Source organism: Pseudophryne corroboree, chromosome 6 (assembly GCF_028390025.1).
Source record: "Pseudophryne corroboree isolate aPseCor3 chromosome 6, aPseCor3.hap2, whole genome shotgun sequence".
NCBI classification, from domain to species: domain Eukaryota; kingdom Metazoa; phylum Chordata; class Amphibia; order Anura; family Myobatrachidae; genus Pseudophryne; species Pseudophryne corroboree.
This window is the reverse complement of record NC_086449.1, coordinates 173,438,252-173,465,648: the sequence shown is the minus strand read 5'-3', so window position 1 is coordinate 173,465,648 and position 27,397 is coordinate 173,438,252. Positions and strand designations below refer to the sequence as shown.

The following is a 27,397-nucleotide window of genomic DNA, read 5'->3' as shown; positions in this document are numbered from 1 at the left end:
TAATATATTTATTAGGTAATGATGACTGATGACGGACCTGCTGGACACTGTCAGCTCAGCAGCACCGCAGACTGCTACAGTAAGCTACTATACTCTATAGTAGTATGTACAAAGAAGAAAGAAAAAAAAAACCACGAGTAGGTGGTATACAATTATGGATGGACTGCCGAGTGCCGACACAGAGGTAGCTACAGTTGTGGACTAACGTACTGTGTCTGCTGCTAATATAGACTGGATGATTGATAATGAGATGAAATCAATATATATATGTATGTATATATAATATCACTAGTACTGCAGCCGGACAGGTAGATAATATATTTATTAGGTAATGATGACTGATGACGGACCTGCTGGACACTGTCAGCTCAGCAGCACCGCAGACTGCTACAGTAAGCTACTATACTATAGTAGTATGTACAAAGAAGAAAGAAAAAAAAAAACCACGGGTAGGTGGTATACAATTATGGATGGACTGCCGAGTGCCGACACAGAGGTAGCTACAGCCTACAGCCGTGGACTAACGTACTGTGTCTGCTGCTAATATAGACTGGATGATTGATAATGAGATGAAATCAATATATATATGTACTGTATGTATATATAATATCACTAGTACTGCAGCCGGACAGGTAGATAATATATTTATTAGGTAATGATGACTGATGACGGACCTGCTGGACACTGTCAGCTCAGCAGCACCGCAGACTGCTACAGTAAGCTACTATACTCTATAGTAGTATGTACAAAGAAGAAAGAAAAAAAAAACCACGGGTAGGTGGTATACAATTATGGATGGACTGCCGAGTGCCGACACAGAGGTAGCTACAGCCGTGGACTAACGTACTGTGTCTGCTGCTAATATAGACTGGATGATTGATAATGAGATGAAATCAATATATATATATGTATGTATATATAATATCACTAGTACTGCAGCCGGACAGGTAGATAATATATTTATTAGGTAATGATGACTGATGACGGACCTGCTGGACACTGTCAGCTCAGCAGCACCGCAGACTGCTACAGTAAGCTACTATACTCTATAGTAGTATGTACAAAGAAGAAAGAAAAAAAAAAAAAACACGGGTAGGTGGTATACAATTATGGATGGACTGCCGAGTGCCGACACAGAGGTAGCTACAGCCGTGGACTAACGTACTGTGTCTGCTGCTAATATAGAGTCTAGACTGGATGATAAATTATTGATAATGAGATGAAATCAATATAATATCACTAGTACTGCAGCCGGACAGGTACTATATATATTTATTATGTAATGACTGATGACGGACCTGCTGGACACTGTCAGGTCAGCACAGCACCGCAGACTGCTACAGTAAGCTACTATAGTAGTATGTATAAAGAAGAATGAAAAAAAAAAAAACACGGGTAGGTGGTATACAATATTATATATATATATATATATATATATATATATATATATATATTATATACAATTATATATATATATATATTAAACTGGTGGTGATTGATTATTAAACTGGTGGTCACTTCAGGTCACGTTGCAACTTGCAACTAGTACTCCGAGGCCTAAGCAGACAATCACAAAATATATTATTATACTGGTGGTCAGTGTGGTCACAACAATGGCAGTGTGGCACTGACTCTGGCAGCAAAAGTGTGCACTGTACGTTATATGTACTCCTGGGTCCTGCTCTCAGACTCTAACTGCTCCCCACTGTCAGTGTCTCCCCCACAAGTCAGATAATACACTTACAGTCACACTATCTATTATCTAATCTATAAATATCACTTCAGCAAGTAGTATAGTAGTATACAGTATAGTAGTACTCCTCCTAATAATGCTCCCCAAAATACTGTGTCTCTCTCTTCTCTAAACGGAGAGGACGCCAGCCACGTCCTCTCCCTATGACTCTCAATGCACGTGTGAAAATGGCGGCGACGCGCGGCTCCTTATATAGAATCCGAGTCTCGCGATAGAATCCGAGCCTCGCGAGAATCCGACAGCGTGATGATGACGTTCGGGCGCGCTCGGGTTAGCCGAGCAAGGCGGGAAGATCCGAGCCTGCTCGGACCCGTGTAAAAAACCTGAAGTTCGGGCGGGTTCGGATTCAGAGGAACCGAACCCGCTCATCTCTATTCAGATGAAACATCTGAGAGATTTGTGGATTGTGAGGAGGAAGCAGCCAGCTTAGATGACCCAGAGACACGGGATTGACTGCAACTGGTTACACAGGTTGTCCGCCCAAGGCGGATTGACCATAGGGACTATTTGAGGCTGTACAGGTGGTCTCATAGGGGGCGTTAGGCATTCCACTAGAGTACCCAGTAGGTTTGAGTACGTGGCCCAGGGTGGACTTGATTGGTTATAGGAGCCGTGGACTGACTAAGGGGTGTATGTCACATAGTGCATAGACCATCATACACAGCTTCCCCGTCTGGTAAATCCTTGGCGCATGCTCTGCATGATGCAGGAGCGTCCACAGACTTACTGCCCTTTCTGTTAAACATTGTACACAAATGCAACATAGAGCGGTTTAGTACGATGAAGCCAGACAGAGTATAATACCTGCGAAGAAATCCGATAGTATGCGACTGAGTCCCCAGTACACAACACCTGCAAATAAATCTGGTATTATGTGAGTGAGTACACAGTAGAATACACGTAATAGGTAAATACTGTGACGCACTATATAAATGACCCTGACGCATCTAGTCCCTTAAGGTACAGAATATAGTGATAGATCTCTGGGGAACACTGAAAGTGAAACCTCACAGCAGATACAGGCACACACAGTCACATTAGCAATGCAGATAATTATTATATTGCAATAAATCAGCACTGAACTAATATATATATATATATAATAAATATATATATATATATATATATATATATACTAGGTGCTTCATCGCGCCCTACGGGCGCTCTTCACACCGTCGCAAGGGGCTACGCCCCCTTAACCCTTGCATGCCTTTCTGGGGTTCAATATTTGTGTTATATGGAGTATCACCTGCATTCCTTTGTTAGTGGTTAAATATTGCACAATGAAAGGGTATGCGATGGTGAAGGAGGTGCAGCCCCTTGCGACGGCGTGAACAGCACCTGCAGGCCACAATGTACAGAATGTAGCGGGTGCGGGGGGTACTGCGGATGGTGTCTGTAGATGCTGCGGATGGAGGGGGGGGCGGAAGTGGGGGGGGCCCGGATGGGGAAGGGTTGGGAGGTGCTGCGGGTGGGGGAGGTGCAGAGGAGTGGGGGATGCAGATGGGGGAGGGGTCCGGAGGCACTGCAGGTGGGGGAGGGGCAGGGGTGCCATGGGTGGGGGAGGGGCAGGTGTGGGGATGTTGCAGATGGGTGAAGGGTTCCGGAGGTGCTGTGGGATGGGAAGGGGCGGGAGTGCCGCTGGTGGGGTAGGGGTCCGCAGGCGCCATGGGTAGGGGAGGGGCAGGTACGGGTGTTGCGGCGGATGGGAAAGGAGGTCCGGAGGTGCTGCAGGTGGTGGAGGGGCAGGTGCGGGGGTGCCATTGGTGGGGGAGGGGTGGGTGGGGGGGGGACCGCGGATGGAGGAGGGTGTCTGCAGATGCTGCGGGTGGAGGGGGGCAGGTGTGGGGGAGACATATAAGGGGGGTGAATGGTGGAGGGGGCCTGGAGATTGCTGGGGGTGGTGAAGGGGCGGAGGAGTGGGAGCCGCGGGTGGTGTAGGGGGTCTGGAGGCACAGCATGTGGGGGAGGGGTGGAGTGCCGCATGTGGTGGAGGGGAAGGTGCGGAGGTGTGGTGCATTGGGGAGAGGTCTGGAGGTGCTGCGGGTACTGTACCTGCCAAAAAGGTAGTTGGAGGGTATGCAGTAACAGGGCCAGGAAAGGGGTGACAGGGTCAGAACAGGGTTGACTGGGCCAGGACAGGGGTGACGGGGTCAGGACAGGGGTGACGGGGCCAGGACAGGGGTGACGGGGCCAGGACACGGGCGATGGGGCCAGGACAGAAATGACAGGGACAGGATAGGGGTGACAGGGTCAGTGTAGGGGTGGCAGGACCAGGACAGGGGTGACAAGGCCAGTATAGGGTTGACAGGGCAAGCACAGGGGTGACAGGGCCAGGATAGGGGTAGCAGGGCCAGCATAAGGGTGACAGGGCCAGGATAAGGGTGAAAGGTCCAGGATAAGGGTGGCAGGTCAAGGCCAGGGGTGACAGGGACATGACAGAACACAGGGCATGGGAGAGATTGGTATTAGGGACAGAACAGTGGTGACAGACAGATGTGTGTTACCGGAGTCACTGCTGCTGTTCCACTCCAACCTGTTGGGATCTGCTGCTGGTGGAGACTTGGCATGGCTGACTCTCTTAGGCTGTAGTCCTGCTTCCTCTGCCCGTCCGCATCACTCCCCCCCTCCTCAGTCACACACCGCAGACCTCGCGCAGCTGCCAGGCACTGTGGTAAGGGGAGACTGGGAGTGACTGGTTAGCTCCCAGGAGACGCTGCTGCTGGAGGGAGGAGGGGGTCAGAGCCTGCAAGCAGCGCGGACTTCTGCAGCGCTACCCGCCGGCTAAAGTGTGTGAAGGAGCTGGGCGCACCTCACTGCGGGTGGCAGCGCTGCAGCTAGCGGTGGGGTTGCCGGGGCTGGAGATAACAGAGGCAGTACGGAAAGTGCAGAGCGGCTGGTGACCCACAAAACTACAGCTAAGAAGCGTGGAGTGTACCAGAAAGTGACGCTCCTCCGCGCCAGAGAGACCCTGCTGAGTATGCTGATGTGGGGGTCAAGTATGGCATACCCCCTCACACACCCTCATACCCCCCAAATGTCCCAATTTTCGCGGGACAGTCCCATTTTTTGGGGTCTGTCCCGCTGTCCCACCCGCGGGTCGCAGTGTCCCACGGTGGGGGGGGGGGCAGTTGGAAAGCTCCTGTACTCGCTGTTCTGCTTAGCAGAGCAGCGGTGAATAGTGGAGACAGAGGGAGAGGGGGCATCAGGGGGTACGGATTAAGGGGGGGGTTCCAGCAGCAGAGCCGGATTAAGGGGGGGGGCAGGCGGTACGTACCATTTGCCCCACAGTTTTAGGGGGCCCCCCGGCTGGAGAAGCTCTGTCCCAGCTCAGAAGCTCCCCGCCCTGCCAGCAACAACATTGTGCTACAGTCGGCACACGCTGCTGCGTATTGGCAGGTCTGTGGTGTTGCAGGGAGGCAGCAGTCTCCCTGCTTTCTTCTGCCTGTGCGGGTGTGTAGGGGGGAGCGACCACCTCCTCTGTATTTACCCCTAGCTGAGGGGCCAAAATCCCATAAAAAAATAATAATCCCGGAATTTGCATAAGGGGGCGTGGCCTCGCGGCCCGCGATTAGGCCACGCCCCCCAACCCCACAGCAGGCACAGCAATGAGATAGGGCTCTCCTTTCTCAAGTACCCTGTGCCCCCCGGACTCATAATCAGCCCCTGGGGGCATGCCAGTAGCTCACAGAGCGCTGGGCATGCCCCCTCACTGACGAAAACGGGGCCCTCCCGTGAAGGCACGCCCCCTTTTCGCTCTGTGTGTGTGTGTGTGTGTCTCCTGCTCCTGAAGAAGCTGGTAGGTATGCACCCCTGCCTGTGCCATGTCCATACTATCTGCTTCTGCAGCTGCTCCTAGTGTCCTATAGATTTGGCCAGATCTGTGACTCATTTGACTAACTCCGCCCACTGCTGTGACTCCGCCCAGCGTTAGCAAATGAATCACAACATCACAGATCTGGGCTATTATATAGGAGATTATATATCTATCAGTGATGTGCGGTGGGGTGAGGCAGAGCCTTTCCTGTCATACTAACGTTTGTGCCAGAGTTTTGACTGTATAAAGTATATGAAAAATATAAAGAATATGTTTGAAATATCTTCTTTGCATTATTCTAATAATTTTTATTGACAAAACTCTGGAGTAAAAAGTCTACGGCAGGTGAGGCAGTGCCTCACCTGGCTAACTTTTCTGCACATCTCTGGTCAAAACTCATAAAATTTCCAGGAGTTTATACTGCTGCACCTATGTATAATGCCTAGACGTACACTGTGGCTCAAATATTGCATGTAAATCTGGCTCTGGTGTTAACCAATGCCTCCTGAGCTATTTAGCTCACCACACGTCCCTGATATATATATATATATATATATATATACACAATTCAAATGTCCCGGCACTCTACATAAATACCTTGGCTTGGTTTGGTGCCCTCATAAAAAATTCAGATAGAACTAGATGCTGATGTGGTGATGCGGCACTCATAACCGATTGGCAAAGAACGAAGTCACACAAAGGATGCTTTCAACGTTTCAATCTGTAATAAGATTGTCTTCAGGAAATATACAAACAAACAATGTTTCTTACCTTTTATCCCTTCACAAATCACCCAGACAAACACAGATTGGCTGCATTCCCGGGCGCGGGAGTCCCGGCCCGAGATTCTGGCGCAGATGGATGACGTCATCACGCACTCCCGCGATGCACGTCAGTGTTATTTTCTGGTAACTAAGCATCTAGTTCTATATATATATATATATATATATATATATAAAACACAGCTCGGTCCTAGACCAGAGGTATATATCAGAATACTCGTATAATATGTTCTGTAATAGGTACACTTTTTCTTAACTAACGCTGTCTGTGTAAAGACATGTAGAATACTCAAGTGTTTGTAAAGTCACATCGCTATATACAGGCGGCTTTACAAGGGAGACCTTGGCCTGCAGTCCCGGAGACCGGCCACAGCTATACCTAAGATGGCGCCTAGCGTCTCAGTCAGGGAGTGAGGGAGAGTGTGAGGAAGCTTCAGGGCGGGAAAATCTGCAGTAGATGTCGCCCTGGGCCGGAGAGGGGCTACAGGTCATGCGCCGACTCCCCTATGCTGGGCCTCACCACTGGTACTACGGAGCCTTATTAACAGGGGCGTTAGTACACCCGACCTGTACTCCTGTGCCCTGGCGTATATAGTGGGGTCCCTGCTTGGTGACAGTGTCCACGCCAGCGTCACAGTCCGTCTCTCTAGATATGCGATCGGAACGCGATTTAATGGCAGGTCCTGCCTGGGGAACCCCCTTACCTCCTCCCCGTAGCAGCCACGCGAACATGTGCCTAAAGCCGGAGAGTCTCCGCCACAAGTACCCGGGAACCAGCCGCGGGAGTATGCGACGCCGCTTGGGAGGTGATGGAGCTGCAGCACTGAAGTGTCACCATGACATACAGCGCTGACAGCTCAGTTTTGAAGACATTTTCTGTCAGTAAAAGCTTTTTCAGGGCTGCCCAGTGCAGCCCACCTGTTAAGTGACCTGCTGCTACAGCACCAACTGAAAAACTGAGCTTACATTGCTTGGAGGCGGGGTTACAGAGGAGGCCCCAATGCATCCTGGGACAGCCTATAGCTTTAGCCTGTTGGTGCCTCTGGATCAAGATCCACTCTACACCCGATGTTTTCCCTGTGGAACCCAGTGTATCCTGCTGCAGAAAAAGTTTTTTTTATAGATATTTGCACATTTATTAAAACTAAAAAAACAAGAAATCACATGTACATAAGTAATCACAGCCTTTGCCATGAAGCTCAAAATTGAGTTCTGGTGCATCATGTTTCCACTGATCATCCTTGAGATGTTCCTACGGCTTAATTGGAGTCCACCTGTGGTAAATTCAGTTGATTGGACATGATTTGGAAAGGCACACACCTGTCTATATAAGGTCCCACACTTGACAGTGCATGTCTGAGCACAAACCAAGCATGAAGTCAAAGGAATTGTCTGTAGACCTCCGAGACAGGATTGTCTCAAGGCACAAATCTAGGGAAGGGTACAGAAAAATATCTGCTGCTTTGAAGGTCCCAATGAACACAGTGGCCTCCATCATCCGTAAATGGAAAAAGTTCGGAACCTCCAGGACTCTTCCTAGAGCTTGCCGGCCGTCTAAACTGAGCGATCGAGGGAGAAGGGCCCGAGTCAGGGAGGTGACCATGAACCCGGTGGTCACTCTGTCAGAGCTACAGTATTCCTCTGTGGAGAGAGGAGAACCTTCCAGAAGGACAACCATCTCTGCAGCAATCTACCAATCAGGACTGTATGGTAGAGTGGCTAGACGGAAGACACTCCATAGTGAAAAAGCACATGGCAGACCACCTGGAGTTTGCCAAAATGCCCCTGAAGGACTCTCAGACCATGAGAAACAAAACTCTCTGGTCTGATGAGGCAAAGATTAAACTCTTTGGTGTGAATGCAAGGCGTCATGTTTGGAGGAAACAAGGCACCTCTCATCACCAGGCCAATACCATCCCTACAGTGAAGCATGGTGGTGGCAGCATCATGCTGTGGGGATGTTTTTCAGCGGCAGGAACTGGGAGACTAGTCAGGATAGAGGGAAAGATGAATGCAGTAATGTACAGAGACATCCTGGATGAAAACCTGCTCCAGAGTGCTCTTGACCTCAGACTGGGGTGACGGTTCATCTTTCAGCAGGACAACAACCCTAAGCACACAGCCAAGATAGCAAAGGAGTGGCTTCAGGACAACTTTGTGAATGTCCTTGAGTGGCCCAGCCAGAGCCCACATTTAAAACCGATTGAACATCTCTGGAGAGATCTGAAAATGGCTGTGCACCGACGCTTCCCATCCAACCTGATGGAGCTTGAGAGGTGCTGCAAAGAGGAATGAGCGAAACTGCCCAAAGATTGGTGTGCTAAGCTTGTGGCATTATATTCAAAACGACTTAAGGCTATAATTGCTGCCAAAGGTGCATCAACAACGTATTGAGCAAAGGATGTTAATACCTATGTACATGTGATCTTAGTATTTTATTTTTAATACATTTGCAAAAATCTCAAAAAAACTTTCTGCAGCGGGGTACACTGGGTTCCACAGGGATAACATCGGGGAGTAGAGTAGGATCTTGATCCGAGCCACCAACAGGTTAAAAGCTTTGACTGTTCCCAAGATGCGCAGCGCTGCCTACTCTATAACCCCGCCTCCGTGCACAGGAGCTCAGTTTGTAAGTTGGTGCCTGCAGTGCAGGCAGCTAACAGGCAGGGCTTGAAAAGAGTTTTTTTTTAAGTGAAGATAGAAGACTTCAAGGGCTGCAGCAGAGTCACTCTCAGTGCTAGATGTCATTCTGACATCTCCTGCTACAGCTCCATCACCTCCCCCGGCGGCGCTGTATACACCCGAGCCCTGGTTGCCGGGTACTTACAGCAGAGGGTTCTGGTTCGGCAGGTCAGGCACACACACTCACCGAAGCTCTCTGGGATCGCATGGCCACATGTAGGGAGGAGGCAAGAGGGTCTCCCAGGCGGGACCCGCTGGAAATCGCAATCCGGCGTGGCCATTAGGAGGCGGGCTGCGCACGCTCTGGCGTGAACAGTGTGTTGGTACAAGGACCCCACTAGACCACCAAGGCAGGGGTAGGGCTGTAACTACGTGTGTGCCAGGTGTGCCTGGCACACAGTGCAGGTGCCCTGAGGGCGCAACGGCCAGCGGCATGTAATGAGTCAAATTGAGTCATTACATGCCGCCTCTGCTGTGTGCCGTGCGCCGCGCTGGAGAGGAGAGAGCAGCGCCGGGCAGCGGAGAAGGAGGAGGAGGGAGGGGGACTGGAGCCGCAGCAGCGCTATGTAATTTGTAGTAGCGCCGCTGCAGCAGCCCCTTCTCCTTCCGTATAGGCTGCCTGGCGCTGCTGTGAATGCTGGGATGCGCTTTCTTCATCCCAACATTCACAGCAGCGCCGGGCTGTGTAAAAAGGGGACGCTGTCTGCCGTAATGAGTAAAAAAAGGGGACGCTGTCTGTCGTAATGTGTCAAAAGGGGGACTGTCTGCTGTAATGTGTAAAAAGGGGGACTGTCTGCTGTAATGTATAAAAGGGGCTCTACCTGGTGTAGTGGCGCTACTGTGCAGCATAATTTGAATAATGGAGACTACTGTGCACCGTAGTATGAATTGGTATTATTTTGTGGCCACGCCCCTTCCCCGTGAAGCCACGCCCCTATATATTTGTTGCGTGTCTACGGCGCGCACTGCCCCTGTCTTGCATGTGAAGGAGGGGGGTGGGGACGCCAATGCCGTTTCTTGCACACAGCGCTAAAATGCCTAGTTACGGCAATGGGCAGGGGCACAGGTCGGTTTCACTAAAAACCATTATACAATGGCCCACAGTACCCGGTGGTGAATTCCAGCAAGGGGATAAGGCTCTGACCTGTAGCCCCTCCCCCAGCCCCAGGGCGCCATTTAGAGTAAATGTTCCCTCCCTGAACCTGCATCTCTCTCTCTCTCTCACTCCCTGTCAGCGTATGGGCGCCATTACACATGCTGAGCTGATTCTGGGACTGTACGGGCAAAGCCTCCTCTGTAAAGCCGCCTGCATTATCAGCGCTGTGCATTTTACAGGACACTTAAGTATTCTACATGTCTGGTGACAGTGTTAGTTAAGAAACAGTGCATTACGTCAGAGTTATGTAGTACAAGTACCCAGTGATATACATCCAGTCTTTACTGTGCATTGATATATCTATAAGTCTATTTAGCTTTACTTAGTATTACTTAGTATTGCTAGTCCAGTGCAGTTTTACTGTTTGTCATAATTTCTTCATTGTACATGTGACTGTGTGTGTTTGTGCATATAGCTGCTGTGTGATTTCTACTTTGTGTATCTCACTCAGATTGCTATCCCTATATTCTGTACCCTGAGGGGGGCTAAGTACGTCAGGGTTATTAGTTGATATAGGTATTTCACAGGATATACTTATTGTATATTTGTCTCTGTGATTTTCAGTCACTGTATACCTTTTGAATCCTCTGTTAGTGCTATCACAACTGCCCAGGGGGTTCTTGGTCAGGTATTATACTGCTGATATTGTACTGTTCTGCCCGTGCTTCACGCTTTCATATTATGTCAGCTTCAAGGGGCGACGGTTCTGTGGCTGATCCCGCAATACACGATGGTGACACCGTAGACACATTAGAATAAAACATAGTAGCGGAGGGTTCAGGTTCTGGGGGTTCTCTACCCGCCAGTAGGTCTGTAGCAATGGGGGTTCATAATGACCCGCTTTGTGCTACTTTCTCTACTTTACTAAACACGCTGGTAACTAGACTTACGCCCCCTACGGGACCTCACGTGCCTGTAGAGCCACATATTGTCCCTGCAGTTAATCAGCCATGGGCAGATCTCCTGTCCACTCAGTTACAGCAATTGAATCACTCACTGAACAAACAGAAACCTAACCCTCGCCCACCTAAGACCAAGGGATCATCTAAGCGGGCCATTACTTCCTCACAATCCACACACATTTCAAACACTTTTCGTCTAATGAATATGGCTTATATACTGACCCCTCAGACACTGACCCAGATGCTTCTGATGGGCAATCTGTTTCACAGGTGGATGTTCCTGACCCATTAGAGGCTAATATGCTGATTCTTCAAATTGATGATGACCCAGAACCTGTCGTTACCTCTAAGAAACCTGATAGATTTAAACGTCAGATGGTTGCTAAATTAGTTTTACCTCATTCTGACCATTTAGTTGGCATACGTCAGGACTCCTGGGAAAATCCAGGAAAGAAATTCACACCTCACAAAAAGATGCTTGCTCGCTATGCCCTCGCTGCGGAGCTAAGTAAAAATTGGGAAACACCACCGCCGGTGGATTCGCAAGTAGCTCGGCTGGTGGTATCCTCTGCTCTGCTGGTAACTCCCGTCACCTCTCTGAAGGAACCGACGGCTAAGCGTGTGGAGGATTGCTTGAAAGCTATTTATACCCTTGCGGGAGCCGTGCATCGGCCCACTATTGTGGCCACTTGGTCTGCAGAAGCTACTGAAGCGTGGGCTCAGGAGGTGGAAGCAGAGCTGCCGTCCAATTTTTTTGATAATGCTAGACAATGTCTTTCATATATTGTCACAGCCTCTCATTACATTAAGGAGGCGGCTTCTGATGCCGGTGTTCTGGGGGCCAAGGCTTCTACTATGTCCATTCCGGTTCGCCGGAATCTCTGGTTACGGTCCTGGTCTGTGGATCTGGACTCTAAGGAAACCCTGGAGGTGCTTCCTTTTAAGGGAAACATCCTTTTTGGTGAGGATCTCAACAAGATTGTTGCTGACTTAGCTTCAGCTAAAACTGCGTGTCTACCTAGTACTGCTTCTTCGGTCCCGCAGGTTAAGAGTACTTCCTTTCGTTCCTTTCGACCTCCAGGTAAAGCAAAGGGTCAGGCGTACCCGAAACAGGCTCGCACTTCCAAAACCACTAAGCCCAAACCTAAACGTGCCTGGGCTGCCCGTCAGCCTGCTTCCAAATCAGACAAGTCTGCCGCATGAATGGGCCGCATGAAGTGGTCTTCAACCATACCTGGGTAAACCCTAGAAGTCCATTAATTTTATGTGTTTTATGGACTGTTTTTGTCATTTTTAATTAAATTTGTTATCCCCTTTTCCATAAATGTGGATTGGACTGAAATTTTTTTGCCTGGAAGTACATATAATTTAAAGATACCTTGATGTGAAAGTAGCAGCTCCTGGAATTGTGAGTGGGGTAAGCTATCCTGACACACTTGTTAAGGGGGATTAAAGATACCTTTATATGTCTGCTACCACTCTTTGAAGTGTGAGTTCGGGTACGCGCCAATACTCATAGAATCCATCAGTGAGAGGGTGGGATCTACACTGTAAAGATACCTTTATGTGTCCATTGTGGCTATCTACTGTGTGAGTACGGTACGCCATCTAGAACATTCCATTCTACACGTTATATGAATTGAGGGGATACCGGAATAAAAGTTTCTGGGACTTATTGTTGTGTGGTTGACATACTACACCATATTTGTTCTATTTTCTGTTCCATGTTTCTTCACAAACCTGGTGAAATTTATTGAGAACATCACCTATCCAAGAGGAGAAACATTGGTCAATAATCATCCCAAAACAAGGGAAGCACTGTCATTAGCGCTTGATAACTATGTACACTTTCTCATTTTCTTAAACCCTAGAAGTCGGCCTCCCACCCTGGGATCCCCCAGGGGGATGCCCGCCCATTCATGTGGCAGGCTTGTCTGATTTGGAAGCAGGCTGACGGGCAGCCCAGGCACGTTTAGGTTTGGGCTTAGTGGTTTTGGAAGTGCAAGCCTGTTTCGGGTACGCCTGACCCTTTGCTTTACCTGGAGGTCGAAAGGAAGTACTCTTAACCTGCGGGACCGAAGGAGCAGTAGACACGCAGTTTTAGCTGAAGCTAAGTCAGCAACAATCTTGTTGAGATCCTCACCAAAAAGGATGTTTCCCTTAAAAGGAAGCACCTCCAGGGTTTCCTTAAGAGTCCAGATCCACAGACCAGGACCATAACCAGAGATTCCGGTGAGCCAGAATGGACATAGTAGAAGCCTTGACCTCCAGAACACCGGCATCAGAAGCCGCCTCCTTAATGTAATGAGAGGCTGTGACAATATATGAAAGACATTTTCTAGCATTATCAAAAAAATTGGACGGCAGCTCTGCTTCCACCTCCTGAGCCCACGCTTCAGTAGCTACTGCAGACCAAGTGGCCACAATAGTGGGCCGTTGCATGGCTCCCGCAAGGGTATAAATAGCTTTCAAGCAATCCTCCACACGCTTAGCCATCGGTTCCTTCAGAGAGGTGACGGGAGTTACCAGCAGAGCAGAGGATACCACCAGCCGAGCTACTTGCGAATCGACCGGCGGTGGTGTTTCCCAATTTTTACTTAGCTCCGCAGCGAGGGGATAGTGAGCAAGCATCTTTTTGTGAGGTGTGAATTTCTTTCCTGGATTTTCCCAGGAGTCCTGACGTGTGCCAACTAAATGGTCAGAATGAGGTAAAACTAATTTAGCAACCTTCTGACGTTTAAATCTATCTGGTTTTTTAGAGGTAACGACAGGTTCTGGGCAGTGGCGTAACTACTGCCCCCGCAGCCCTCGCGGTGGCTTGGGGGCGAGGAGCTGCGGGGGCGCCACTGATTTAGCGCAGATTGACATGCGGACGAGCGTCCATATGTCAATGTGCGGTCTACTCCTTCCCTCCGCTGCTGTAAGGAGGGACACAGAGGGCACAGCGCGCGCCTCTCCTGTGTCCCTCCTGGGTCTCCGGCGGGTCTAATAAAGGAAGTGCCGTTCGTGAGCTCTGATTGGCTCACGAATCGGCACTTCCTTTAACAGCCCCGCCGGAGACCCAGGAGGGACACAGGAGAGGTGCGCGCTGTGCCCTCCGTGTCCCTCCAACACAAAAGACCGTGGGGGGGGGGGGGGCACTGGGGGAGCATATGCGGCACAGGGGGAGGGGGGCTTATGTGGCACCGGGGCATATGTGGCACAGGGGGAGGGGGGCTTATGTGGCACTGGGGGCATATGTGGCACTGGGGGGGTATATGTGTACCTGGCACAATGGGGGGGATGGGGGCTGTATTTGGCACTGGTGGGATGTGAGTACCCGGCACTGTGGAGGAATATCTGGCACTGGGGGCATATGTGGCTCTGGGGGGGTATATGTGTACCTGACACATGGGAGGGGGGGGGCTATATTTGGCACTGGGGGCATGTGAGTACCTGGCACTGTGGGGGAATATCTGGCACTGGGGGCATATGTGGCACTTGGAGAGCACAGCCCTAGCAACAAGCACTACCCCCTGGCAATGAGCATGACACCCAGTGCATGAAACCCCTGGCAACGAGCATGACACCCAGTGCATGAAACCCCTGGCAACGAGCATGACACCCTGAGCATGAAAACCCCTGGCACCGTGCATGTAACTAAGAGCATGAAACCCCTGGCAACGGGCAGGTAATTTAAAAGTAATTAGAAGCCCTACTGTAGGACTTAATGTGTAATGGGCATTACGGTGTGTGGCATAATGTATCACTGACATTGCGGTGTGTGTCATAATGTGTCACAGGCATTACGGTGTGTGACATAATATATCATGAGCATTGTGGTATGTGGTATATTGGGGGAGAAAAATTTCTAGTTACGCCACTGGTTCTGGGTCATCATCAATTTGAAGAATCAGCATGATAGCCTCTAATAGGTCAGGAACATCCACCTGTGAAACAGATTGCCCATCAGAAGCATCTGGGTCAGTGTCTGAGGGGTCAGTATATACGCCATATTCATCAGATGAAGTGTTTGAAATGTGTGTGGATTGTGAGGAAGTAATGGCCCGCTTAGATGATCCCTTGGTCTTAGGTGGGCGAGGGTTAGGTTTCTGTTTGTTCAGTGAGTGATTCAATTGCTGTAACTGAGTGGACAGGAGATCTGCCCATGGCTGATTAACCGCAGGGACAATATGTGGCTGTACAGGCACGTGAGGTCCCGTAGGGGGCGTAAGTCTAGTTACCAGCGTGTTTAGTAAAGTAGAGAAAGTAGCACAAGGCGAGTCATTATGAACCCCCATTGCTACAGACCTACTGGGGGGTAGAGAACCCCCAGAACCTGAACCCTCCGCTACTATGTTTTACTCTAATGTGTCTACGGTGTCACCACCGTGTATTGCGGGATCAGCCACAGAACCGTCGCCCCTTGAAGCTGACATAACATGAAAGCGTGAACCACGGGCAAAACAGTACAATATCAGCAGTATAATACCTGACCAAGAACCCCCTGTGCAGTTGTGATAGCACTAACAGAGGATTCATAAGGTATACAGTGACTGAAAATCACAGAGAAAAATACACAATAAGTATATCCTGTGAAATACCTATATCAACTAATAACCCTGACGTACTTAGCCCCCCTCAGGGTACAGAATATAGGGATAGCAATCTGAATGAGATACACAAAGTAGAAATCACACAGCAGCTATATGCACAAACACACACAGTCACATGTACAATGAAGAAATTATGACAAACAGTAAAACTGCACTGGACTAGCAATACTAAGTAATACTAAGTAAAGCTAAATAGACTTATAGATATATCAATGCACAGTAAAGACTGGATGTATATCACTGGGTACTTGTACTACATAACTCTGACGTAATGCACTGTTTCTTAACTAACACTGTCACCAGACATGTAGAATACTTAAGTGTCCTGTAAAATGCACAGCGCTGATAATGCAGGCGGCTTTACAGAGGAGGCTTTGCCCATACAGTCCCAGAATCAGCTCAGCATGTGTAATGGCGCCCATACGCTGACAGGGAGTGAGGGAGAGAGAGAGATGCAGCTCCAGGGCGGGAACATTTACTCTAAATGGCGCCCTGGGGCTGGGGGAGAGGCTACAGGTCAGAGCCTTATCCCCTTGCTGGACTTCACCACCGGGTACTGTGGGCCATTGTATAATGGTTTTTAGTGAAACCGACCTGTGCCCCTGCCCATTGCCGTAACTAGGCATTTTAGCGCTGTGTGCAAGAAACGGCATTGGCGCGCCCCCCCCTCCTTTCAATGCAAGATAGGGGCAGTGTGCGCCGTAGACGAGCAAAAAATATAGGAGCGTGGCTTCACGGGGAAGGGGCGTGGCCACAAAATAATACCAATTCATACTACGGTGCACAGTAGTCTGCATTATTCAAATTACGCTGCACAGTAGCGCCACTACACCAAGTAGAGCCCCTTTTATACATTACAGCAGACAGTCCCCCTTTTTATACATTACAGCAGACAGTCCCCTTTACACATTACGACGGACAGCATCCCCCTTTTTACACATTACAGCAGACAGCGTCCCCCTTTTTACACATTACGGCAGCCAGCATCCTCCTTTTTACACATTGCGGCAGCCAGTCCCCCTTTTTACACATTACGGCAGACAGCGTCCCCTTTTTTACACACTACAGCAGACAGCGTCCCCTTTTTACACATTACGGCAGACAGCGTCCCCTTTTTTACACACTACAGCAGACAGCGTCCCCTTTTTACACATTACGGCAGACAGCGTCCCCCTTTTTACACATTACAGCAGACAGCGTCCTCCTTTATACACATTACGGCAGCCAGTCCCCCTTTTTACACATTACGGCAGACAGCGTCCCCCTTTTTTACACATTACAGCAGACAGCGTCCCCTTTTTACACATTACGGCAGACAGCGTCCCCCTTTTTACACATTATAGCAGACAGTTTCCCCCTTTTTACACATTGTGGCAGCCAGTCCCCCTTTTTACACATTACGACAGACGGTGTCCCCCTTTTTACACATTGCGGCAGACAGCATCCCCCTTTTTACACATTACGGTAGACTGTGTCCCCCTTTTTACACATTGCGGCAGCCAGTCCCCCTTTTTACACATAACAGCAGATGGTGTCCCCCTTTTTACACATTGTGGCAGAAAGTATAGAGAAAGAGAGAGAGAGAGAAAGAGAGAGAGATACTTACCATCTCCCCGCTGGCAGTCAGGCTCCTCGTGCTGGCAGCTCCCTCGGTGCAGGCAGCGGAGAAGGAGGAGGAGGAGGAGGGAGGGGGACTGGAGCCGCAGCAGCGCTATGTAATTAGTAGTAGCGCCGCTGCAGCAGTCCCCTCTCCTTCGTATAGGCTGCCCGGCGCTGCTGTGAATGCTGGGATGAAGAAAGCGCATCCCAGCATTCACAGCAGCGCCAGGCAGCCTATACGGAAGGAGAAGGGGCTGCTGCAGCGGCGCTACTACAAATTACATAGCGCTGCTGCGGCTCCAGTCCCCCTCCCTCCTCCTCCTTCTCCGCTGCCCGGCGCTGCTCTCTCCTCTCCAGCGCGGCGCACGGCACACAGCAGAGGCAGCATGTAATGAGTCAATTTGACTCATTACATGCCGCTGGCCGTTGCGCCCTTAGGGCACCTGCGCTGTGTGCCAGGCACACCTGGCACACACGTAGTTACAGCCCTGCCCCTGCCCTGGTGGTCTAGTGGGGTCCCTGTACCACCTTCTCCCTCGATTGCTCAGTTTAGACGGCCGGCAAGCTCTAGGAAGAGTCCTGGAGGTTCCGAACTTTTTCCATTTACGGATGATGGAGGCCACTGTGCTCATTGGGACCTTCAAAGCAGCAGATATGGTGCACCTGGGGGCATTGTTGGACACTCACAACCAACGGTTGCTTTTGTCTCAGGAGATGGTCCTGAACCTTCAGGACAGAATTCAACGTTTCCTCTCTCGCCCGCGAGTGTCGATACACTCAGCGATGCAAGTACTAGGTCTCATGGTGTCAGCTTTCGACATGGTGGAGTACGCTCAATTTCAATCCCGCCCTCTGCAGAAGCTGCCAAGTGGGACGGCCTGCCTCACCGGATCAGGTCTCACATGATCTCCTTGTCTCTGGAGGTTCGTCTGTCACTGAGCTGGTGGCTACAGGACCATCGATTGAGCAGGGGTCGTCCCTTCTGGATCTCCAACTGGGTCCTTCTGACGATGGATGCCAGTCTGCAGGGTTGGGGCGTGGTGTTGGAGCAACACTCTCTTCAGGGTCAGTGGACCAGGGAGGAGTCTCTCCTCCCTATAAACATTCTGGAATTGCGGGCGGTGTTCAATGCTCTGAACCTGGCCCGGCATCTCATACAGAACAGGCCTGTTCAAGTACAGTCGGACAACGCCACCACGGTGGCGTACATAAATCATCAAGGCGGCACTCGAAGCCGCATGGCAATGATGGAAGTTTCCAGTATTCTTCAGTGGGCGGAACACCATCTGCCAGCCATATCGGCTGTGTTCATTCCGGGGGTCCTCAACTGGGAAGCGGACTACCTCAGTCATCAGGACGCTATACGCCGGAGAGTGGAGCCTCCACTCCAGAAGTATTTCAACTCCTAGTGGACAAGTGGGACCTACCAGACATAGACCTGATGGCGTCTCAAAAAATCACAAGGTTCCGGTCTTCGGAGCAGGGACAAGGTATCCTCAAGCAGCGTTCGTGGAGGCACTGGCAATTCCATGGAACTTTCGGCTGTCATACGTGTTCCCTCAGGTGTCACTTCTACCCAGGGTGATAAGGAAGTTCAAGCAAGAAGGAGGAATCCTACTTCTGATCGCTCTAGCGTGGCCCAGACAGCATTGGTTCTCAGACCTACAGGATCTTTCATTAGAGCATCCTCTTCTGCTTCCGCAATGCCCAGACCTCCTCGTTCAGGGCCCTTGTGTATACCAGGATTTGGCCCGGCTGGCTTTGACGGCGTGGCTCTTGAAGCTTCAGTTCTGAGGGCCAAAGGATTTTCTGAGGCGGTCATTCAAACCATGTTGAAGGCCCGTAAGCTGGCTTCGCCCCGGATTTATCATAGGGTCTGGAATTCTTACTTTGCTTGGTGTGCATCTAACAATCATGACGCTTACAAGTTTAGTACGGCCAAGCTTTTGGCCTTCCTACAACGGGGCCTGGACTTAGGCCTTTGTCTAGCCTTCATCAAGGTTCATATTTCTGCCTTGTCGGTATGGTTTCAGAGAAAAATTGTGACTCTGCCTGATGTTCATACATTCACTCAGGGTGTTTTACGGATTTAACCTCCCGATGTCCCGCCGGTGGCTCCTTGGGATTTGTCGGTGGTTCTGGGGGCCTTGCAAGAGTCTCCGTTTGAACCTCTTGAATCTGTGGACCTTAAGTGGCTTACTCTTAAGGTCATGTTTCTGCTGGCTATTGCCTCTGCTATATGGGTTTCAGACTTGGGTGCCTTATCCTGTCGGTCACCCTTTCTGATTTTTCACCATGATCGGGCCGTTCTTTGGACACGCCATGGTTATCTACCTAAGGTGGTGTCTTCTTTCCACCTTAACCAAGAGATTTTGGTTCCGGCCTTTATCTCTCCTGATTTGTCCTCGAAAGAGCGGTCTTTGGATGTGGTACGGGCTCTCCGTATCTATGTAAAGAGGACAGCCTCCGTTAGGAAGTCTGATTCTCTTTTTCTACTTTTTGGTTTTCACAAACGTGGCTGGCCTGCGAATAAGCAGACCTTGGCCACATGAATTAGAATGGTGATTGCACAAGCTTATGTACAGGCTGGTCTTCCAGCTCCTGCTACCATCAAAGCCCATTCTACTCGGTCTGTTGAACCTTCTTGGGCGGCTCGCCATGGTGCGACCCTTGAACAATTGTGCAAGGTGGCTACGTGGTCCTCAGTGAACACGTTCATAAGGTTCTATGCCTTCGATACTTCCACCTCCCAGGATGCTTCCTTTGGATGCCGGGTTCTTGTGCCCGCTTCAGTGCGTCCCCTCCCATGAGGAACTGCTTTAGGACATCCCCCGATGTTATCCCTGTGGAACCCAGTGTACCCCGCTGCAGAAAAGGAGTTTTATGGTAAGAACTTACCGTTGTTAAATCTCTTTCTGTGAGGTACACTGGATTCCACAGGGAGCCCACCCTGACGCATTTAGCTTCTTTGGGTTTGTATGGCATTAGCCGCTGATACCTTTTCCTGTCGTGAGAATGTGGTGTACGTGGCTACTTACGGTTGTCGTCTCTTTTACCTGCTATTGCATTGGACTGGTTAACTAAACTGAGCTCCTGTGCACGGAGGCAGGGTTATAGAGGAGGCGGCGCTGAGCATCTTGGGAACAGTCAAAGCTTTTAGCCTGTTAGTGCCTCGGATCAAGATCCTACTCTACACCCCGATGTTATCCCTGTGGAACCCAGTGTACCTCGCAGAAAGAGATTTAACAACGGTAAGTTCTTACCATAAATCTCCTTTTTTTCACGTCGTCATTATGGGGTATTGGGCCTAATTCAGACCTGATTGCTAGCAGGCGATTTTTTCACTGCAGCGATCAGATAGTCACTGCCTACAGGGGAGTTTATTTTAGCTTTGCAAGTGTGCAAACGCATGTGTAGCAGAGCTGTACAAACAGATCTTGTGCAGTCTCTGCGCAGCCCAGGACTTACTCAGCCACTGCGATCACTTCAGCCTGTCCGGGGCTGGAATTGACGTCAGGAGCCCTCCCTGCAAACGCTTGGGAACGCCTGTGTTTTTCCAACCACTCCCTGAAAACGGTCAGCTGCCACCCACAAACGCCTTCTTCCTGTCAATCTCCTTGCGATCGCTCGTGCAAACGGATCTGTCGCACAAACCCATCGCTGAGCGGCGATCCGCATTGTACCCGTGCGATGCACCGCGCAATGCGGTGCATACGCATGCGCAGTTTAAACCTAATCGCAGGCTGTACGAAAACGCAGCCTAGCGATCAGGTCTGCATTAGGCCCATTGTGTGTAGAATTTTGAGGGTAAAAATGAATGTATTCCATTTTGGATTAAGGCTGTAACATAAAATGTGGAAAAAGTGAAGCGCTGTGAATACTTTCTGGATGCACTGTATGTTTCATATGTTTTATGCGGTTATCTAAGTACTTTTTAATGATGGAACTGTATTAACAAGACATGTCCTATGTGGCCACAGCAGACAGTGTATGGATAGATGAATAAACCTGGCCCCACACATGGGCTATGTTATTCATTATTTTCAATTTATATCAAACTTTCCTGAAACACATAGTGTGTATGGATTTCCACTGACCATTGTGGCAGGAAAAAAATCTATGGAAGGCAGCAGGTTGTACAGACTAAGGGGGAGATGTACCAAATAGTGTAAAGAGTGAAGAAGGGGAGAAATTAACCATAGCAACCAATCAACTTCTATAGTTTTATAGAATGTACATGATAAATGCTACCTCAAAGCTGATTGGTTGGTCGACTTCTCCACTGGTCCACTTTTCCAGCTTTTATAATACTTAATATATCACCCCCTATATCTGTGGCCCCCACTGTAGAAGAATATCAGTCTTCCATGTCCATGACCTCATCAGTAAGCAAACAACAGGACACCCTTGAAGACTGGCATGGCACATTCTCCCAAACACAAAGTGCTATTCAGGTTTTTCATGTTGTCCTGTCTCCCACTGGTAAAGGAGAAGGTTCCCCAGTTGTGTATACTGATTTATGTCCACTTCAAGTAAAACATGCAGCCCACCAAATTACCAGATCTACTGAATTTAGCCATTGGATACATCAATGCTATTCACAGACAGCTTAAATATTGTGGGTACTTAAGCATACACAGCACACACAGAGCTGACTGTAGCCAGACACGGTTGTTTGGCAGTCAGGCTAAATGATATGATGTGAAAGTGTGCAGCCACCATATGAAGAGCCATTATAATGCGGCATACACATGTTGTACAGCTGTCAGTGAATGCTGGGTGTCCAGGGCAGCGGTAACAGTAGTCAGTAACAATTAGGCAGTGTTTGCAGTCGTAAGAATAGAGATCATAATGTGTCGGCATGAGTGTTGGAATCTCTACTTACCACATCCACTGTTACAAATAAGGCGACTTTCAGATAACGTCTGACCCCAAAAATTGATGTTTTAAGCTGAAAAAAGTTGACACTAAAAAGCATTATAAATAGCAATTATTATTCTATTTTAACATCTACAACAATGAAATATAAAATCATTCTTGATGACCGGCAGTACGGATGGTGTAATGGTTAGCATTACTGCCTCACAGCACTGAGGTCATGGGTTTAATTCCCATCATGTCTCTGTGTGGAATATGAATATTCTCCCCGTACTTGCGTGGGTTTCCTCCAGGTACTCCGGTTGCCTCCCACAATCCAAAAATATACTGGTAGGTTAATTGGATCCCAACAAAATTAACTCTAGTGTGAATGTGTCTGTGTGTACATGTGGTAGGGAATATAGATTGTAAGCTCCACTGTGGCAGGGACTGATGTAAATGGACAAATATTCTCTGTAAAGTGCTAAGTAATATGTGTGTGCTGTATAAATAACTGGTAATAATAATGTCAGACTATCCATAATTGTACTTATTAGGCAACAATGCTAATTAAGTTGATGTGCTAATAACATGGAGGCTCTTTGATCTTATTTCCAAATCCCTTTTTGCTGAATCCTAGTCTAAACAAATGTCACCGAAACAATAAACCTTGAGCATTTTATTTACAAATAAATGAAGCACTCAGGTAGTCTTGTGTATATGGATGTAGCCACTTAGTAGCCCATCATGCAGACCGTGGAGCTGCTCAGCCAATCAGAATCAGGCATCTCACGTATTGGATGTTAAACAGGAGGTGGAAGAGATGTCTGATATAGAGGTCTTTATACTATCATGTTGTCCCTAGGGAGTCAGCACCATCCAGGGGCGGATTGGCCAGAGGGCTCACCAGGAAGATTCCAGGCAGGCCGACGTATCTTTGGGGCCTGTTCTGTGTGTTGACATGTGGCCCCGCCGCCCACATGACAGGCAACTCACTGCACTCAGGTGGTCATTCCGAGTTTATCGCTAGCTGCATTCGTTCGCTGTGCAGCGATGAGGCAAAAAAAGGCACTACTGCGCATGCGTATGCGGCGCAATGCGCACGCGCGACGTACTATTACAACGAATGATGTAGTTTCACACAGGGTCTATCGAAGCTTTTCAATCGGACTGGTGGCCGCAGACTGACGTGAAGTGGGCGTTTCTGGGTGTCAACTGACCGTTTTCGGGGATTATTCGTAAAAATGCAGTCGTGGCAGAAAAACGAAGGCGTGGCTGGGCGAACGCAGGGCGTGTTTGTGACGTCAAAACAGGAACTGAATAGTCTGAAGTGATCGCAAGCGCTGAGTAGATTTTGAGCTACTCTAATACTGCACCCAAAAAATTGTAGCCGCTCTGCGATCCTCTCGTTCGCACTTCTACTAAGCTAAAATACACTCCCAGAGGGCGGCGGCATAGATTTGCATAGCTGCAAAAATAAGATTTTAAACCTACCTGTAAATCTTTTTCTCCAAGTCCGTCGAGGATGCTGGGGACTCCGTAAGGACCATGGGGGAATAGACGGGCTCCGCAGGAGACATGGGCACTAAAAAGACCTTTAGATATGGGTGTGCACTGGCTCCTCCCTCTATGCCCCTCCTCCAGACCTCAGTTAGAGAAACTGTGCCCAGAGGAGACAGACAGTACGAGGAAAGGATTTTTGGTAATCTAAGGGCAAGATTCATACCAGCCCACACCATCCACACCGTATAACATGGATATACGAACCAGTCAACAGTATGAAACAAAACAGCATCAGCCCGAGACTGATCAAACCTGTAACATAACCCTTATGTAAGCAGAAACTATATACAAGTCTGGCAGAATGTAGTCCGCACTGGGACGGGCGCCCAGCATCCTCCACGGACTAGGAGAAAAAGATTTACCGGTAGGTTTAAAATCTTATTTTCTCTTACGTCCTAGAGGATGCTGGGGACTCCGTAAGGACCATGGGGATTATACCAAAGCTTTAAAACGGGCGGGAAAGTGCGGATGACTCTGCAGCACCGATTGAGCAATCATAAGGTCCTCATCAGCCAGGGTATCAAACTTGTAGAACTTTGCAAAGGTGTTTGAACCCGACCAAGTCGCTGCTTGGCAAAGCTGTAATGCCGAGACACCTCGGGCAGCCGCCCAAGAAGAGCCCACCATCCTAGTGGAATGGGCCTTTACAGAATTTGGTAACGGCAATCCAGCCGTAGAATGAGCCTGCTGAATCGTGTTACAGATCCAGCGAGCAATAGTCTGCTTAGAAGCAGGAGCGCCAACCTTGTTGGCTGCATACAGGACAAACAGTGCCTCTGTTTTCCTCACCCGAGCCGTTCTGGCCACATACATTTTCAATGCCCTGACCACATCAAGGGACTCAGAATCCTCCAAGTCCCGCGTAGCCACAGGCACCACAATAGGTTGGTTCATTTGAAAAGATGAAACCACCTTGGGCAAAAATTGAGGACGAGTCCGCAACCCTGCTCTATCCACATGGAAAACCAGATAGGGGCTTTTGTGAGATAAAGCCGCCAATTCCGACACTCGCCTTGCCGATGCCAAGGCCAACAACATAACCACTTTCCAAGTGAGATACTTTAATTCCACCGTTTTAAGAGGTTCAAACCAGTGAGACTTAAGGAACTGCAACACCGCGTTAAGGTCCCAGGGTGCCACTGGAGGTACAAAAGGAGGCTGGATATGCAGCACTCCCTTCACAAAAGTCTGTACTTCCGGAAGAGAAGCCAATACCTTCTGAAAGAAAATGGATAAGGCCGAAATTTGAACCTTAATGGAGCCTAATTTTAGGCCCAAATTCACTCCAGTCTGTAGGAAGTGAAGGAAACGGCCCAGATGGAATTCTTCTGGAGGAGCATTCCTGGACTCACACCAAGAGACATACTTCCTCCAAATACGGTGATAATGTTTTGTTGTCACGTCCTTCCTAGCCTTTATCAGAGTAGGAATGACCTCATCCGGAATGCCCTCTTCCGCTAGGATCCGGCGTTCAACCGCCATGCCGTCAAACGCAGCCGCGGTAAGTCTTGGAACAGACAGGGCCCCTGTCGTAACAGGTCCTCTCTGAGAGGAAGAGGCCACGGATCTTCTGTGAGCATTTCCTGCAGATCCGGATACCAGGCCCTTCGAAGCCAATCTTGAACAATGAGAATTGTCTGTACTCCTCTTCGTCTTATGATTCTCAATATCTTGGAGATGAGAGGAAGAGGAGGAAACACATAGACCGACTGGAACACCCACGGTGTCACCAGGGCGTCCACTGCTACCGCCTGAGGGTCCCTTGACCTGGCGCAATACCTCGGTAGCTTTTTGTTGAGGCGTGACGCCATCATGTCTATATGAGGCAGTCCCCACTGACTTGCAATCTCTACGAAGACTTCCTGATGAAGTCCCCACTCTCCTGGATGTAGATCGTGTCTGCTGAGGAAGTCTGCTTCCCAGTTGTCCACTCCCAGAATGAAGACTGCTGTCAGAGCGCTTACATGATTTTCCGCCCAGCGAAGAATCCTGGTGGCTTCTGCCATTGCCACTCTGCTCTTTGTTCCGCCTTGGCGGTGTTACGTTCCTGGTGCTCAGAACAGGAGAGTTGTTGCGTAGTGAGTCCAGAGCACCAGGACGTGACGCTGAAATAAGGGGTGGTATGGAAATAGCCCCTAGCACCCTACCTCCATTGTTTCACCCGTGTGGTCAGTTCACGCCTGCGTGACTATGGTTTCTTGGGCCCATGGCAGCCGCGTTTGAAGGGCGGATTAGGTCTGCCCAACTCCGATGCCCCCAGGTCTTAGAGTGAGACAAGGCGTGAACCGAGACAGGATAATAACAAGGGGACCTCTAACTAAAGCAAACAGAAGGCTAGGGGCTACTAACTACCCTAAAACTAAATATATGTGCGGCACGCCGCCAAAGGAAAAGAACAAAAGATATCACTGTCCACACCCCACACGGCACCGTCATGTACCGGGGAGGACAGTGAAAAGCGGAAACCTCCACAAAAACACCAGAACAAAACAAACGCTAGGATTAAGCGGCCTAGGCCGCAACACGCGGCAGAAGCCACTACTCACGGAACCGGGAGAGAACCCCAATAAGCAAGAATCCCCAGATGACTGCAACAGGTTCACTTGGACTGGAAGGATTCCCAGGACCGGCTTCAGAACTCCAGGACTCAGGAGCACGGGGAGCAGGATCGACCAGATACAGCAGACCAGGAACAAACTTTGCAAGGCAGGAACAGCGTACAGGAAGCTATCACCGGCGAGGCTGAAGTGTGCTGGCTCCGATAAAAAGACCCTGCTAGCCAATGACAGGAAGGCCAGCAAGACCAGCCCCCAGACCCTAATTAATAGTTGCCGTGCAGCTGCCCTGCTGCACGAACAACTAATAAGTCTTATCTGGCAACGGGGAACGCTGTCCGCCAATGGCGTCCCCGTTGCCATGGACCCGGCGGCTGAGGACGCCCGGCTTCCTAGCGTTGCCAGGGACCCGGAGGCTACAGTACGCACGGCGTCCTGGCGTTGCTAGGTGCCGGGCGGGCAGCGAGGGAGGTGCGGCGGCCGTGAGCATCGCCCGGAAGCAGACCGAGCGGCGCCGCGGACCGCGGCACCTATCGGAACCCCCTCTTGAGGAGGGGTTAAAGAACCCCTCAAGCAGGGTTTCTGAGGAAATTCCTGAAAGAATAATTTCTTAAGTTTAGGGGCATGTAGATCCTTATCCAGGACCCAAGACCTTTCCTCTGGGCCATAGTCTTTCCAGTGAACTAAAAAATACAGCCGGCCTCGAGAAACTTTGGAATCTAAAACCTTCTCCACCAAAAACTCTTGTTGCCCCAGAACATCCACCGGAGGTCTACCCTTAGAAGTTTTCCGAGGGAATCTCCTGGAAGAAATATATTGCTTCAGAAGGGAACAATGAAAAGTATTGCCAATTTTGAGTGATTTAGGCAAGCGTAACCGAAAAGCAACTGGATTGACCTTCTTTACGATAAGGAACGGTCCAATAAATTTGGGTCCCAATCTAGCCGTGGGTTGTCGGAGCTTGATGTTGCGGGTTGACAACCACACCTTATCTCCCACCTTAAAAGTGCATGGGCGTCGGAACCTATCTGAAAAAATCTTTTCTCGGGAGGCAGGCTTCTTAAGGGCAAGGTGCACCTTTTTCCAAATCATTCTGAGACGGGAAGTTAAGGTCAACGAAGAGACTGGAAAATGAG

At 49.6% G+C, this 27,397-nt stretch overlaps 1 protein-coding gene across 4 annotated transcripts in view; it reads right to left on the bottom strand.

Moving 5' to 3' along the window:
• LOC134936845 (disintegrin and metalloproteinase domain-containing protein 9-like) overlaps positions 1-27,397 on the bottom strand; it is a 211,728-nt gene that overhangs the window by 140,497 nt on the left and 43,834 nt on the right. For 3 of the 4 annotated variants that reach the window (XM_063932126.1, XM_063932127.1, XM_063932129.1), the window contains exon 8: positions 22,172-22,237. The exons of the other annotated variant lie outside the window; for it this stretch is intronic. In XM_063932126.1, the coding sequence (XP_063788196.1) occupies positions 22,172-22,237 (66 nt within the window). The remainder of the gene's footprint in view (positions 1-22,171; positions 22,238-27,397) is intronic. 4 annotated transcript variants of the gene reach the window in all.